General features: G+C 48.5%; 1 protein-coding gene across 2 annotated transcripts in view; it reads left to right on the forward strand.

Annotated features, from left to right (window-relative positions):
* The window catches only part of SLCO2B1 (solute carrier organic anion transporter family member 2B1), a 43,395-nt gene that overhangs the window by 7,466 nt on the left and 21,501 nt on the right, over positions 1-14,428 (forward strand). For both annotated transcript variants that reach the window (XM_026447479.2, XM_026447480.1), the window contains exon 6: positions 2,166-2,356. In XM_026447479.2, the coding sequence (XP_026303264.1) occupies positions 2,166-2,356 (191 nt within the window). The remainder of the gene's footprint in view (positions 1-2,165; positions 2,357-14,428) is intronic.

The raw sequence follows: 14,428 nt of genomic DNA on the forward strand, positions 1-14,428 counted from the left end.
CACTGGAGAGAACTTTTGGAGCAGAACTTGGTGACTCAAAGTATTACCCTGGGCCTCTCTCAGATGGGGCATTTACTGTGACCTCTAAGAATCCTTCTAGTTCTGACCAGCTCAGAGCCTAGGAAACTGCCAGGGGCACCATTTGGGAAACAGTAGTCTCTGGTTCAGGCAGTGGTCAGAGTGGGCCAAGGAGTAGGACTGACGCTTGGTCAGAAATTGGCCAGGAGGGAGGGGGGTTGGGGGTTCCGGGGCTCTGGAGTCCTTGGAGAGCAGTAGGGTACTCCTGTTAGAGCGTGTCACTGTGGCATCCCAGCTCCTAACTCATCAAACCAAGCAGCTCCAGATGTGCCTCCTGCCTCCTGCCATTCTCACCTGCAGACTTTCCGCCAGGTCCTCGGAGCCTCAGGTAATATGTGTGTGTCTGAATGAACATGCAGACACTGCTTCTTGTTCCCCAGCTTTTGCCCACAAGTGCCTGCTGCCAGGACAGGTCTACACAGCTCTGAACAGCAGCCACTAGGGACAGCCCTGCCCCGCCCGCTTTCCTTCTGGAAGGCTGGGTCCAGAGTGTGGGCTCTGGCTGCAACCTCTCCCTCCCCTGAAGGAAAAGTCCTGGGAGCCAGGGGTTCCCTAGATTTCCCTGACACACCTCAGCTCCATGCAAGGGGGTATGTATTCTGACTGTTGACATTGTCCAGGCAGACGGGGCATCTCCACAGGCAGATGTGACATTTCTGTGGACCAACCTGCCACCTCAAAACTCTCTTCTCCATGGGGGATTTCACAGGGTAGGCAGATCATGCCAGCTGCAGGCACAGACTGATATGAGAGAAGCAGAGGGTTGGAGAGGTGCATGTGTGAGTTCTCACTAGCCTGACATGGAGGCAGGGGAGATTAAAAAGTAAGGAGAGAATTAAGTCTAATCAGTGCAAAAGCCAAAACCATCCCCAGCGTTACAGGTACATTTGCTAAGTGCCAACTGAGTCCTCTGGTCCCTGCCTGGGAGGAACTTAGGATCAAGCACGAGGGGAACCAGCTCTGCATGTGGGGTTGTTATATCAAGGAGCATTTGGTTTTTCTTATTTTTGAGACAGGGCCTCACTCTGCCCCTCATGCAGTGGCACAATCCTAGCTTACTGCAGCCTTGGATGCCTGGGATCAAGCAATCTTCCCACCTCAGGCTCTCAAGTAGCTGAGACTACAGGTGTGCACCGTCACATCTGGCTAACTTTTTAAGCTATTTGTAGAGACAGGGCCTCACTATGTTGCTCAGGGTGATCACGAACTCCTGGCCTCTAATGATCCTTCCACCTCAGCCTCCCAGAGTGCTGGGATTACAGGCCTGAGTCACTGCACCCAGCTCATTTGTATTTTTATGAAGCATTTTCGGATGCTGTGGAAATTGAAGGAGAATGTACGCAACTCAGCCTTGGGATTAAGAAGTATGACAGGAGCTTTGTGTGTTCCAGCCAGGAGGCACATCTGGGATAATCTAGTTCTAATTAAACCTAGGTAGGGATCAAAATCATCCGGGGAAGTTGTTAAAGGTATGGGTTCCTTGATCACCTTCCCACCCCACTCTGTGGTCATTCTAAGTGGGTCCTCAGTAAGGCAATTTTTGACAAACATCCCTGGGGATAACACAGGTCTGAGAAACACAACAGTAATCCTAACCATTCATTTGAGAAGAATAATCACAATAGTAATGAGAAGGAGGAAGAGGAGGATGGGCAGGTGCCTCTATGGCACACACTCTTCTAAGTGCTTCACATCTATTAATTTCTTTAATTTTCACAACAATTCTATGATTTGGAAGCTACTAATATCTATATTTCACAAAGGACAAAAACTGAGGCACAAAGAGGTTACATAGCTTGCCCAAGGTTATGAGTTAGTAATGGCATTCAGACCCAGCAGTTCACCTCGGAGTCCATGGCCTTGACCGCTGCACTACTTGCCTCAGTAGTTGAAGAAGCCAAGACTCGGAAAGGGCCAAGGACTTGCCCAGGGTCACACAGGACACACCTGGCAGAGCAGACTGGAACTCAGGTCTCCTGACTCCCAGCCTGGGCCACCTCTTGTCTCAGAGGCCAGTCCCAGGATGGTGGCTTAGAAGTGACAGCCTATCATCCTGACGCTAACGTCACCATGCTGTTCTCTTCCAGGTGGTATCAGCCTGACCATAAAGGACCCCCGATGGGTGGGTGCCTGGTGGCTGGGTTTCCTTATTGCTGCTGGCTCAGTGGCCCTGGCTGCCATCCCCTACTTCTTCTTCCCCAAGGAAATGCCCAAGGAAAAGCATGAGCTTCAGTTTCGGCGAAAGGTCTTAGCAGTCACAGACTCACCTGCCAGGAAGGTAAGCTCCCTCGGTGTTACCTGTCTGGGTCCAGGCTCAAGCCCCACCCACTTGTTCTCCTTTGTAACATTACACTTCGGCTGGGCACAGTGGCTCACGCCTGTAATCCAAGTACCTTGGAGGCCGAGGCAGGTAGATCACAAGAACAGGAGATCAAGACCATCCTGGCTAACATCGTGAAACCCCATCTCTACTAAAAATACAAAAAATTAGCCGGCTGCGGTGGCGGGCACCTGTAGTCCCAGCTACTCGGGAGGCTGAGGCAGGAGAATCGCGTGAACCCAGGAGGTGGAGGTTGCAGTGAGCCGAGATCACGCCACTGCACTCCATCCTGGGTGACAGAGCAAGACTCTGTCCCAAAAAAAAAAAAAAAAAAATTACACTGCATCCCCACTGGGCACTATGCTTTCTGCCTGGGCTCCACCACATCTTTCTGACAGCCTTGAACAGTGAATATCACCTGCCCTCTCCACAGCTGAGGAGACCCAGAGCCAATGTTGGAAAGTGACTTACCCAAGATCACAAAGCCAGCAAGCAAAGGCAGTGCTGGGATGAGAACCCGCACCTCTCTGAGCCCATGCCCCTCATGCTAACCACTACAGTATGGCCTCTGTGCTCATAACTTAAAGTTTTTGTAAATTCTGAACATGCCATAGGAATGTTAAAAATTGGGAGAGTGGGTAGGACAGTCTGGGAAGACTTCCCTGAAGAGGAGGGATTTCAGCTGGACTTTGAAGGATGTGTGGAAGCACAGAAAGGAGAGAGGATCAGAGATTCCAGGCACAGAAATATCCTGCGTGAAAGATTTGGCTATAGAAATTAACCTGGCCCTTTCGGGGACAGTGAAGGGGACAAACATGCACGGAGTGCAGGGCCCAGGCTGTACCTGAAGGTCAGACCATAGCCTCCACCCTTCCAGCGGGCACAATCTAGGGAGGACACAGACTCACGGACAAGTCACGACCGGTGTGATGCTCCAGGATGTCTAGAATCCCCCTTCTCCACTCTTGTGGCAGGTGGGTCTCTCCTCGGAAAAGGACACAGAGGCCCAGCCTAGTGGAGGGATTTGCCCAGGGTCGCAAAGCTGGTAGGAGAGGACAGGATCACATGAGCCACTAGGCAGAACAGAGTATTCTGGGCCAGGGACTTCCAAGTTTTCCAGGTACCCACAAAAACACGAGGCCTGAAAAACAACAAATTGGCTTCAAATTAAAAAGAAAATGACAAAATAGAAACAATTTTTAAAGTTTATTTATTTATTTATTTTTATTTTTTGAGACGGAGTCTTACCCTATTGGCCAGGCTAGATCTTGGCTCACCACAACCTCCAACTCCCAGGTTCAAGTGATTCTCCCACCTCAGCCTCCCAAATAGCTGGGATTACAGGCGTGTGCCACCACGCCTGGCTAATTTTGTATTTTTAGTAGAGATGGCATTTCACCATGTTGGCCAGGCTGATCTCGAACCCCTAACCTCAGGTGATCTGCCCACCTCGGCCTCCCAAAGTGCTGAGATTACAGGTGTGAACCACTGTGCCAGGCCTAAAAGTTTAATTACATGCCAGTAATGTCAAGTTCACTAATTTTTTAAAATACTTATACAAATTTCATTACATTCTGAAAATTTGTGCATTAGATTTCCTCTTTGCCAAGTACGGGAGGTGGCTGTTGAGAAATCACAGACAATCATAAATTAAGTAACTTACTTGTTGCTAAGTAATTCTAACTTCAAAGGGACAATTTATAAAAATCCTGTTGAATGTTTTTGCTGCAAGAGCATTTCTGTGGCAGGTTGATGCATTTGAATATGTTTGGAGAGGGTGGAGGCAGGGAGAGAAATCAGACAGCTCTGATGGTGGTCCGGGCCAGGTGGAAGCCATGCATCGGCAGTGAGGGGATAGAGGTGCATCTGGGAGCTACCCAGGTTGGGGACTACACATAGCTGCCCTGTTGTGGGATGTCCCCAAGACAGTGATGAGTTGGGCTGATGTTGGGATTGGGTACAGCTGTCTCAGAGGCAGGGGGAAGCAGCTGCCAGGGAGTGAGCAATTTCAGGGGAAGAAGACAGTTTGAAACCACAGATGGGCCTTTCTGATTCTGCCTAGCTCAGGCCAAAGTTTGGATACGATGAAATTCCTAGAACTTAGAGGTGGGGTGATGTTCATAAAGGAAGGAGAGAGAGCCTACATTGCTGCTTACAGATGATCTCCAAATTGAGTCCTAAATTTTGACAGAGAAGAATGCCAGTTGAGCCATGGGTGGGGTAGGTGGCAGGAGCAAAGTTTAGGGGTGGGAGACTGCACTGGGCTCTGTCACATGCCAGCCATATGACCTTGAGCAGCAAGCCACTTCCGCATTCTGTGCTGCTGTGTAAGATGCTGAGGTTAGGTTCCTGGAGCAATATCCTGTGTGCCTCGGATTCCGAGAATGCACGATTCCTTGAGTCGGAGCTGCTATGATTCAGAGACTTAAATTTTAAGAGCTGTGTCTCTATGATGCTTTGAAACCCTGGCTCCCCAGCTGTGAACCTGTCTGGCTGTCTGGATTCATTCTGTCAGCACATTGGGGATGGGGAGTGGGGAGGGAAGGGGGTGAGAGGTTCTTTAAAAAGAAACAAGGGCTAAGAACATGATGATCTGCTTCCAGCAGCTCTCAGGCAATAAATATTGATGTGGGAGGAATTGTTCCTCCACCTCCCTGAGGCTGCCTTGGCCGGGTCTGCTTGCAGTAAAGCTGGTTGGCCTGGCTCAGGAGGGCCACCAATGGGGAGTTGAATAAACTAGGAGCAAAGGCCCAATGAGGCTGAACTGGCTTCCAGAAAGTCCAGACCCCCAGACATGGGATGTGTATCTTCTGCAGGGCGAGAGAATGGGCAAGAGGAGAAAGTGAAGGACAGAGCTAACTCTGAAATCTCACCAGGCGTCCCCTCCCAGGCTCAGGGTTCCAGGGTCCCCTAAATACCCTCTTCGAAGTAAATGCTGTTTTTAAAGATATCCAGGAGATGGCAGTATGTAATACAAGAATTATGTGGCCCAGAGAAGGTTTCTGGCCTCAGAGTCTCTATCTATCGACTGGATAGCAGATCAGACACAGTCTGTCGCCCCTGACAGGTTCAAGGCCATCTCTAAATGACTCACTGTCTCTGGAGCAATATGTGAGCATTTTTACAGGGGAAAAGAGGGGTACATTCCACAGCCCCTGCCCCAAGGAGGTCTGAGAAGGTGAAGGAAGGCCAGATGCAGAGAGATGGGGAATGATGAATGACAGCTCAGGTTTCTCCCATGGCCATGATTATGGGATTCTCTGCCTGGGGGGCGGGGGCATTAGCAGTCCCCATGAAGAGTAGAGTAGATGAGTAGGAGATGGGATTGGGGGAGGCCATGCAGGGGATGGGAGGGGACAGGAGCCCCACTTTCTTGCCTTTGGCTCTGTCCCTGTATCTGTGGCCTCGGAGCTCAGGTGCTACCAAGAGACCCTCATAGGAGTGACCCAGGACAGGCCTCACCTCCCTCTAGGCCTCAGTCTTCCTGCCTACAATCAGCCAGTCCCCAAGGTCCTGCTAGGCCCAAGGACTCCTGGTAGATGGCTCTGCAGGGTCTGTGGGGTAAAGATGGTCTCTTGAGGGCTTCCTGACAGGTTCTTCTTCCCCATCTGTCCCTGTGGTGGTGGTGGTGCTCCCATTCAGCCAGCAACTCTCCTGTGCCCACCATGCCCTCTGGTCCTTCTGAGAACCTGGGCTTGGGACTGGGTCAGGGGCTCAGAGGGGCCCATAGAGCTACTTCCTGGCAGGCAAGCCTGTTCCATGAGGACCCCTGTCCCTCTCCAGCCTCTGACTACCACCGGACTCTGACCACAGAGACCAGGAATCTATGTATCTGTTATTTCTGGAATATGTCTGAGAGTTTGGGATTCTAAAATTATATGGTTTTAAAGTCTGTGTTCCTAATAGAGCTTCTCAAGTACTTACATCATTCTAAAAGTCGGTGCCTCGAATGGTCTATGACTCCCTAAATCCACATTTCTAAATGGCTGCAATTTTGGCTAAGAGTCTGTAAGCCTGTGATGTCCACTGTCTTCCAGTCGTTAACTTCCATGTACTTCTTTGGGAGAATGGTCAGAGATGGAGGACAGGAGTGTGAGGTGGCAATGGTCCTTAAAACCCAGGACTTAGGGCTGGTCTATCAGGATTTACCCAGCCAGGAGGCTCCCATTTCCCTGGGACTTTGTGTCTCCATGGCAGCATCTGTGAGTTCTGAGGTGTTGCAGGCCTCCTAGCCCCCAGTGCCTCCTCTTTGCAGGCACTGCCTCTAGACCCCGCTGCATCTCACTGATGGACGGATTGGCCCATAGAGGGTTAAAGACACGTCCAGAGGTTGGACAGCACCACAGGCCCTTGCACCGGTCTGTACAAAGCCAGCTCCTGACACCAAAGAGCTGAGGAAAAGCTTCCCCAGACCACCAGGTCTGCACATAGAGCTTCCTTTAACATCACGGCTTGAGGCCCTGTTGGGGCGATCTGCTTGAGTGGTTTTTTGAATTGAACCCCACAGAACCCCAAGGGTACCACCATAGGGGGGAGGAGGAGGGGTATCACCGAGCAGGGCTAAGGGCCTTCCACCCCTCTACACACACACACAAAATATAGAACTGCTTGGACTGAAGTGTGTGTTTTCATACCTGTCTAAAGACTAAATCTAAAGAATGAGATTTCTTTTTTTTTTTTTTTTTTTTTTTTTTTTGAGACGGAGTCTGGCTCTGTTGCCCAGGCTGGAGCGCAGTGACTGGATCTCAGCTCACTGCAAACTCCGCCTCCCAGGTTCACGCCATTCTCCTGCCTCAGCCTAAGAATGAGATTTCAATTGGGAAAAGGGTTCTGTTCCTAAAAACCAGCTGAGCTAGTCCGATACTGTCAATTGTCAGAGGAGGAGACTGAAGCTAAAGAAGAGATGAAAGGTAGCTGATCAGGCCCAAGAGGCACCATGTGAGCTTCCGTGATGTCTAAGGCATCCTGCAGTGGCAGGGACAGGGCTAGACATGGCAGGGGTTAGACACATGTCATGCTGGAGGCCTGCTGACTTCAATAGGGGTGGCACCATGCTCAAGGAGCTGAAGAGAAGACGCAGAGTCAGCAAACAAGACATAGGGTTTATTGAGGGAACTTACATACAGGGTGGTCCAGTGGTGGTGGGCTGGACAGAGAATCACTACCATTTCTAAAAACCATGCAAATTATATGGCGCCCTCCACCTGGCAACCTTCACTTAACCCAAAACAAAGGGCCTTGATCCTTCATACAGCCTGCGTTTCATGGGATGAGCCGGGCGTTCAGATGTCCTTCATAAATAAGAAATGAATCTCTGGGTTGGCCACTCCCAGATTCCTTAGCTCAGAACTTCAAATGAGGCTGGGTGTGGTGGCTCACATCTGTAATCTCAGAACTTTAGGAGGCTGAGGTGGGCACATCACTTGAGGTCAGGAGTTTGAGACCAGCCTGGCCAAATAGTGAAACCTGTCTCTACTAAAAATATAAAAATTAGGTGGGTGTGGTGGTGTGCACCTGTAGCCCCAGCTACTTGGAAGGCTGAGGCAGGAGAATCGCTAGAACCTGGGAGGCACTGGTTGCAGTGAGCTGAGATTGCACCACTGCACTTCAGCCTAGACAACAGAGCAAGATTCCATCTCAAAAAAAAAAAAAAAGAACTCCAAACGCACGTTCTGTTTAGGCCATAGGATCATTCTCAGGATATGCTTAAGAAGCTAGTACTGTCAGATGGATCTACCATGCAATATGGTGGCCGCACCATACCAGCCAGGCTCTGCTACTTACTAATTCTGAAATCTGTAAAATGGGTATAACCGTAACATCTGCATCTCAGCGTCTTTATAAGAATGAAGTGAGGCAAAGCGGTGAGGTGGGCAGTTCAGTGCCAAAGCGCAGGCACAGTAAACAGGAGTGCTTGTTCTTGGCATCTTTCTCAGAGCAGGCCAGCTCTAAAGGGGAAAACTAATAGAAAAAGTGCCTTTTTTCTAACCTTATATGCTTTTCCTTTTTACATGGTTTTGAACTTTTTTATTTTTTAAATTTAGTTTTTCAACCGACAAGTAAAAATTGTATGTATTTATGGTGGAACATGATGTTTTGATCTATGTATGCATTGGGGAGTGGATAAATCCAGCTGTTTAACACATGCCTTACCTCACTTCCTTATCTTTGTGTGTGTGTGGTGAGAACACTGAAAACCTACTTTCTTAGCAGTTTTCCAGTATGCAATATATTGTTATTAACTTGACTCATCATGATGTACAATAGATTGTCTGAACTTATTTCTCCTGTCTAACTGAAATTTTGTATCCTTTGACTAACAACTTGCTCTGGTAACTACCCTTCTGCTTTTTGCTTCTATGAGTTTGACTTTTTTATATTCCACACCTAAGAGAGATCATGCAGTATTTGTTTTTCTGTGCCTGGCTTATTTCACTTAACATGATGCCCTTAGGTTTATCCATGTTTTCACAATGGCAGGATTTCCTTCTTTTTTAAAGCCAAATAGTATTCCATTGGGTATACATACTACATTTTCTTTATCCACTCATCCATTGATGGAGTCTTTGGTTGAATCTATATGTTGGCTACTGTGAATGGTGCTGCAATAAGCGTGGGAGTGCAGTTCTCTCTCCTTTCTTTGATTTAAATATATTCTTTTATTTGAAAATTTGCGTTTTTTCATTTTCTTTTTTAAAATGTTTTCAAATTTTTATGGGTGCATAGTAGGTGTATATGTTTATCAGGTACATGAGTTGTTTTTTTGTTTGGTTGGTTGGGTTTTTTTGTTTGTTTGTTTTTTGAGACAGAGTCTCTCTCTCTCTCTGTGTCACCCAGGCTGGAGTGCAGTGGTACAATCTCGGCTCACTGCAGCCTCTGCCTCCAGGGTTCAAGTGATTCTCCTGCCTCAGCCTTCTGAGTAGCTGGGATTACAAGTACCCGCCATCATACCCAGTTAATTTTTGTATCTTTAGTAGAGATGGGGTTTTACCATTTTGGCCAGGCTGGTCCCCAATTCCTGACCTCAAGTGATCCACCCCCGTCAGCCTCCCAAAGTTCTGGGATTATAGGCATGAGCCACTGTGCCCAGCCTACATGAGATATTTTGAATTGGCGTACAATGTGTAATAATTGTATCAGGGTAAATGGGGTATCCAATACCTCAAGAAACAAGAAAGAATTTATCATTTCTTATTTTTTAAATTTATTTTTCAATGTATAACCAATCAATAGAATGTATTATTTCTTTGTGTTACAAATGTTCCAGTTATACTGTCTTAGTTGTTGGTTTTGTTTCGTTTGTTTTGTTTTTCTGAAACAGAGTCTCACTCTGTCACCCAGGCTGGAGTGCAGTGGTGCAATCTCAGCCCACTGCAACCTCCACCTCCCGTGTTCAAGCAATTCTCCTGCTTCATCCTCCCAAGTAGCTGGGATTATAGGCTACAGGCTCCGTGTTGGCCACGCTGGTCTTGAACTCCTGGCCTCAAGTGGTCTGCCTGCCTTGGCCTCCCAAAGAGATGGAGTTACAGGCGTGAGCCACCACACCTGGCCCTGGTCCCTCTCTTAGTTTTATTTATTTATTTATTTATTTATTTATTTATTTATTTATTTATTTTGAAATGGAGTCTCGCTCTGTCACCCAGGCTGGAGTTCAGTGGCGCAGTCTTGGCTCACTGCAACCTCTGTCTCCCGGGCTCAAGTGATTCTTCTGTCTCAGACTTACAAGTAGCTAGAATACAGGCATGCACCACCACGCCTGGCTACGGTTTGCATTTTTAGTAGAGTTGGGGTTTCGCCATGTTGGCCAGGCTGGCCTTGAACTCCTGACCTCAGATGATCCACCTGCCTCAGCCTCCCAAAGTGTCTTTGTTATTTTTAAATGTATAATAAATTCAGCTCTCTGTCTCTTTAATATACTGATTTCTAACCTAAGGTTAGAAGTTCGAGACCTGCCTGGCCAACATGGCGAAACCCCGTCTCTACTAAAAATGCAAAAAATTAGCCAGGCGTGGTGGCAGGCGCCTGAAATCCCAACTACTTGGGAGGCTGAGGCAGGAGAATCGCTTGAACCTGGGAGGCGGAGGTTGCAGTTGGCTGAGATCGTGTCATTGCACCACTCCAGCCTGAGTGACAGAGCAAGACTCTGCCTCATAAAAAAAGAAAAAGAAAAAAGAAAAGGAAAAAGAAAGCTGGGAACATGTTTCATTCTTCATGGAAACTCAGCTCTTACTGAAACAACACTCTCTTTCATGGGATGGGAGGAAGTTAAGCAGATCTCCCATCCCCGTGGCTGCTTCCCTTTATGATTGTGAAAGAACCCGAGGCTCGCAGAGGGTTCCATATCACCCCAGAGTCCACATTGGCTCTGTGGGTCAGGGAACCTAGCTCCTGGACAAAGCCTTCTTTTAACAGGAACTCAGCTGTCACCACGGATAGTGCCTGGATCCCTAGGGGCCCAGCAGACAGGAAGGCCTTCCATGGGCTGAGCCACACACAGCACATGGTGTCCAGCAGGCTTGCAGCAATCAGCAAAGAGCCCCCAGAAGGGAAGTTCCAGCAGCCTTCTCCATCCAGGGCTGCTGACCCAGGCAAACACAGCCCAGATGGGTCACACTGCAGTCCCTGCACTGAGCAGAGGCACGTTTCCTGTTTCTGGAGCCCATTATTACTCAGCTGTCCTCAAAACAGATGAGGGGGCAAGCAGCAGAAATCTGTGGAGAACACAGGGTCAGGAGCTAAGGACAGTTAGGGCTCCCAGTAGCCACAGAATATAGCCAAAATCTCAGCCTGGCCTTCCAAACCACCCAAGTCTGGCTCTGGCGGGTCTTTTGGCCCCAGCTCCTGCCCCAGTCAAGCACTGCTGTAATCAGGTTGGTGTCCCCACTGCATCCTGCACAAGACAGGCTCCTTCCACCAGCGTGCCTCTGCTTCAAATCTGCTCTCCCTTTCTATCTACCCAAACCCCAAAACTCACTTCTCCCTGGATGCTGCCCCTGACCACCCAGGCCCTGAAGGTCTGTCACGCCTCTCCTGTTCCAAATGTCCCCATGCTCTTTCACAGCAGGAGACAGGACTAAGACAGGGAGACTAGAGAACCTGGGTTTGGTTTGAGAGCTCTGCCAATAACTGCCTGGGTGACACTTCCCCTTTTGGGGCCTCAGTCTTCTCTTCTGTAAAATAGGTGCAATAATAATCCCTGCACCAGACAGACCACTGTGGGAATTAAATGACATGATGGATATGAAAGTGCAGTGTAGCTGGGCGCAGTGGCTCACCCCTGTAATCCCAGCACTTTGGGATGCCAAAGCGGGCAGATCACCTGAGGTCAGGGGTTCAAGACCAGCCTGGCCAACATGGTGAAACCCCGTCTCTACTAAAAATACAAAATTAGCCAGGTGTGGTGGTGTGTGCTTGCAGTCTCAACTACTCGGGAGGCTGAGACAGGAGAATTGCTTGAACCTGGGAGGCGGAGTTTGCAATGAGCTGAGATTACACAACTCCAGTCTGGGAGACACAGCAAGGCTCTGTCTCAAAAAAAAAAAGTGCAGTGTAGACCAAATAGGAATGTACACATGGGAGCAGACGACATTGTGGTTGTTTTTACTCTTTATGAGAACAGGGAACCCAGGCAAGGAACTCAGAAGCTTCTGCTTACCCTGCCCCTTCCTGATAAAAAATGTTGGGAAGTGATCAGTCTGTCCCCAGCCTGTCCTCCTGTTTCCTGGGGCAGCACTCACTCCAGCACTCTCTCTCAACTATCCAGGACCCTCCCACCACTGTGGCGCCCCTCCCAGACCACTCTCCCAGACCTCAGACGGGACTCAGAAAGGAGCAAGGATTCACTGAATCTCTTTAAGGCAGCATGTCCAAAAGAAATGTTACATGAACCACATATGTAATTCTAATTTTTTTGTCCACATGCAAAAGTACAAGAAATTAATTTTAATAATACATTTTATTTAAACCACTATATCTAAAATATTCTCATTTTAACATACAATAGTAAAAACTTAATGATGAAACATTTTCCTTTGTTCATACTAAGTCTTCAAAATGCAATGTGTATTTTATGCCTACAGCACATCTCAATTTGGACTGGCCATATTTCAATTGCTTAGAGCCATACGTGACAGGTAGCTGCTGTATGAGGCAGTGCAGCTCTAAGGTATAAATGAATAATCCACGCAGGCTGCCTTACTCAAAAAAATAAGACAACGTAGGATTTCAGGTTCCTTCAAATCTTACCACAAACATTCTTCCAGTCCTTTATCAGGGCTGTCTGACTCGGGGGCTTAGTGGATAAAGTATGAGGTTTTTTTTGAGTCAGGGTGTTGCTCTGTCACCTAGGCTAGAGTGCAGTGGTGCCATCATAGCTTACTGTAGCTTCGGACTCCTGGGCTCAAGTGATGCTTCCACCTCAGCCTCTTGAGTAGCTGGGACCACAGGTGCACGCCACCATGCCCAGCTAATTTTAACATTTTTGTAGAAATGAAGTCTTACTAGATTGCCCAGGCCGGTCTCAAACTCCTGGCCTCAAGCAATCCTCCTGCCTTGGCCTCCCAAAGTGCTGGGATTATAGATGCGAGCCCAGTCAAAGCATGAGTTTTCTACTCAGGCAAGCTTGAGCTCAGATCTGAGTCCTGCCACTCTCTAGTTATGTGATGCTGAACAAGTTGCCTACCTTCAGAGCTTGTTTGCTCATTTGTAAAGGAGTGTAGGAATGGCTGGCAGGTCCCAGTGAAGATGGAGCAGGCTCATGTATGCATAGCTACCAGCCCATATACCAGTGGCCTGGCATGTCCTGGAATGGTAGTTCCACTAGCCCTGGTGTGCTCTGTGGACGCTTGGCCTGTCTCAGAACCATCAGCAGTTCGAGAATTCCCTGGGAGCATGATGGTGTCTCCTCTTGCTTTCATTTTTCCCCCCAAAAGCCTGGCATTGGCTACACCCACTGCTGGTTAGAACCATCTCTTGCACTCCTCTTTCAATTGAACCACTATTTCACCCTAGGCCCTTGCTAGACACAAAAGTTTGAACAGAAAACAAGATAAACATGAATCCTGCTCTTGCAGAGCTCAGGGTCCACAGGGGAGAAAGTTGTCAAATAAGGTTTGCCTCAGACCTAAAGCATGTATAAAATAGACATTCTTTATTTTATTTAAAAATCAACTTAATTTCTACTGTGAATGCCCATCCTGCCAGATCATCAAGAAATTCAATCTCAGCCTTTCTCAGAGCTCTCTGACCAAGGTGAAGCAAAGGTCCTGTGTCTTACACAGTGCCCAAGCACCAGGGCGCCGCCCGCTCAGCAGACATCAGCATCAGCCCACTGTGGTCACTATGGTGATGCCCACTTGCCATCCTGGCCCATGTGGTTCCTTTACCATGCTTGGAGCAGAGTCTTGGTGAGGCTGGGAACATGGGAGCCCAGCCTCCCTAGGTCACCCTGCATCCTGCCCCTTGGAGGTGAATTGCTTCCGTGGGCCCTGTCTCAGAGGGTACGTGGCTCCTTGCTGCTCATGGAACCCACAGACTGCTCTGTCTCTGCCCCTTCCTCTTTTCCAGGCTTTATTTTAGGGAAGATGGTATTCTTTTCCCCTCATCCTCAGAGCCTCCCTCTCTGCTCACACCCACCACAACACCCAGCAGAACCTCCTCAAGGGACTCAAACTCTGGAAACAAAAGACAGGAAGGGGAATCTTTGCAACCTATTACTGCTTTCTGACATGTCACAAACAACCCCTGAGGACAGGAACCCCAGAGCCTGCTCCCTGCTGGAATGAAAGAAGAGAGAAGAAAGGGAAAAGAGCCCAAGGGAACAAACACATGAATTAATATTTGAATGAATTGTCCTGCTGGGACAGACCAGCCTTGAACCAGCCACATCAGGTAGCCAGGTAGGGGAGGCATGGAACATGGGATCCCCCCAGAGGTGGTGGCTGACATGAAGCTTCTGAAATGTGGGGAAATCCAGCATTTGCCTCATGATGATCTCAGAAAAAATGAGATGGGAGAAGAAAGAGAAAGTGT

This window comes from Piliocolobus tephrosceles, chromosome 13 (assembly GCF_002776525.5).
Source record: "Piliocolobus tephrosceles isolate RC106 chromosome 13, ASM277652v3, whole genome shotgun sequence".
Classification (NCBI taxonomy): domain Eukaryota; kingdom Metazoa; phylum Chordata; class Mammalia; order Primates; family Cercopithecidae; genus Piliocolobus; species Piliocolobus tephrosceles.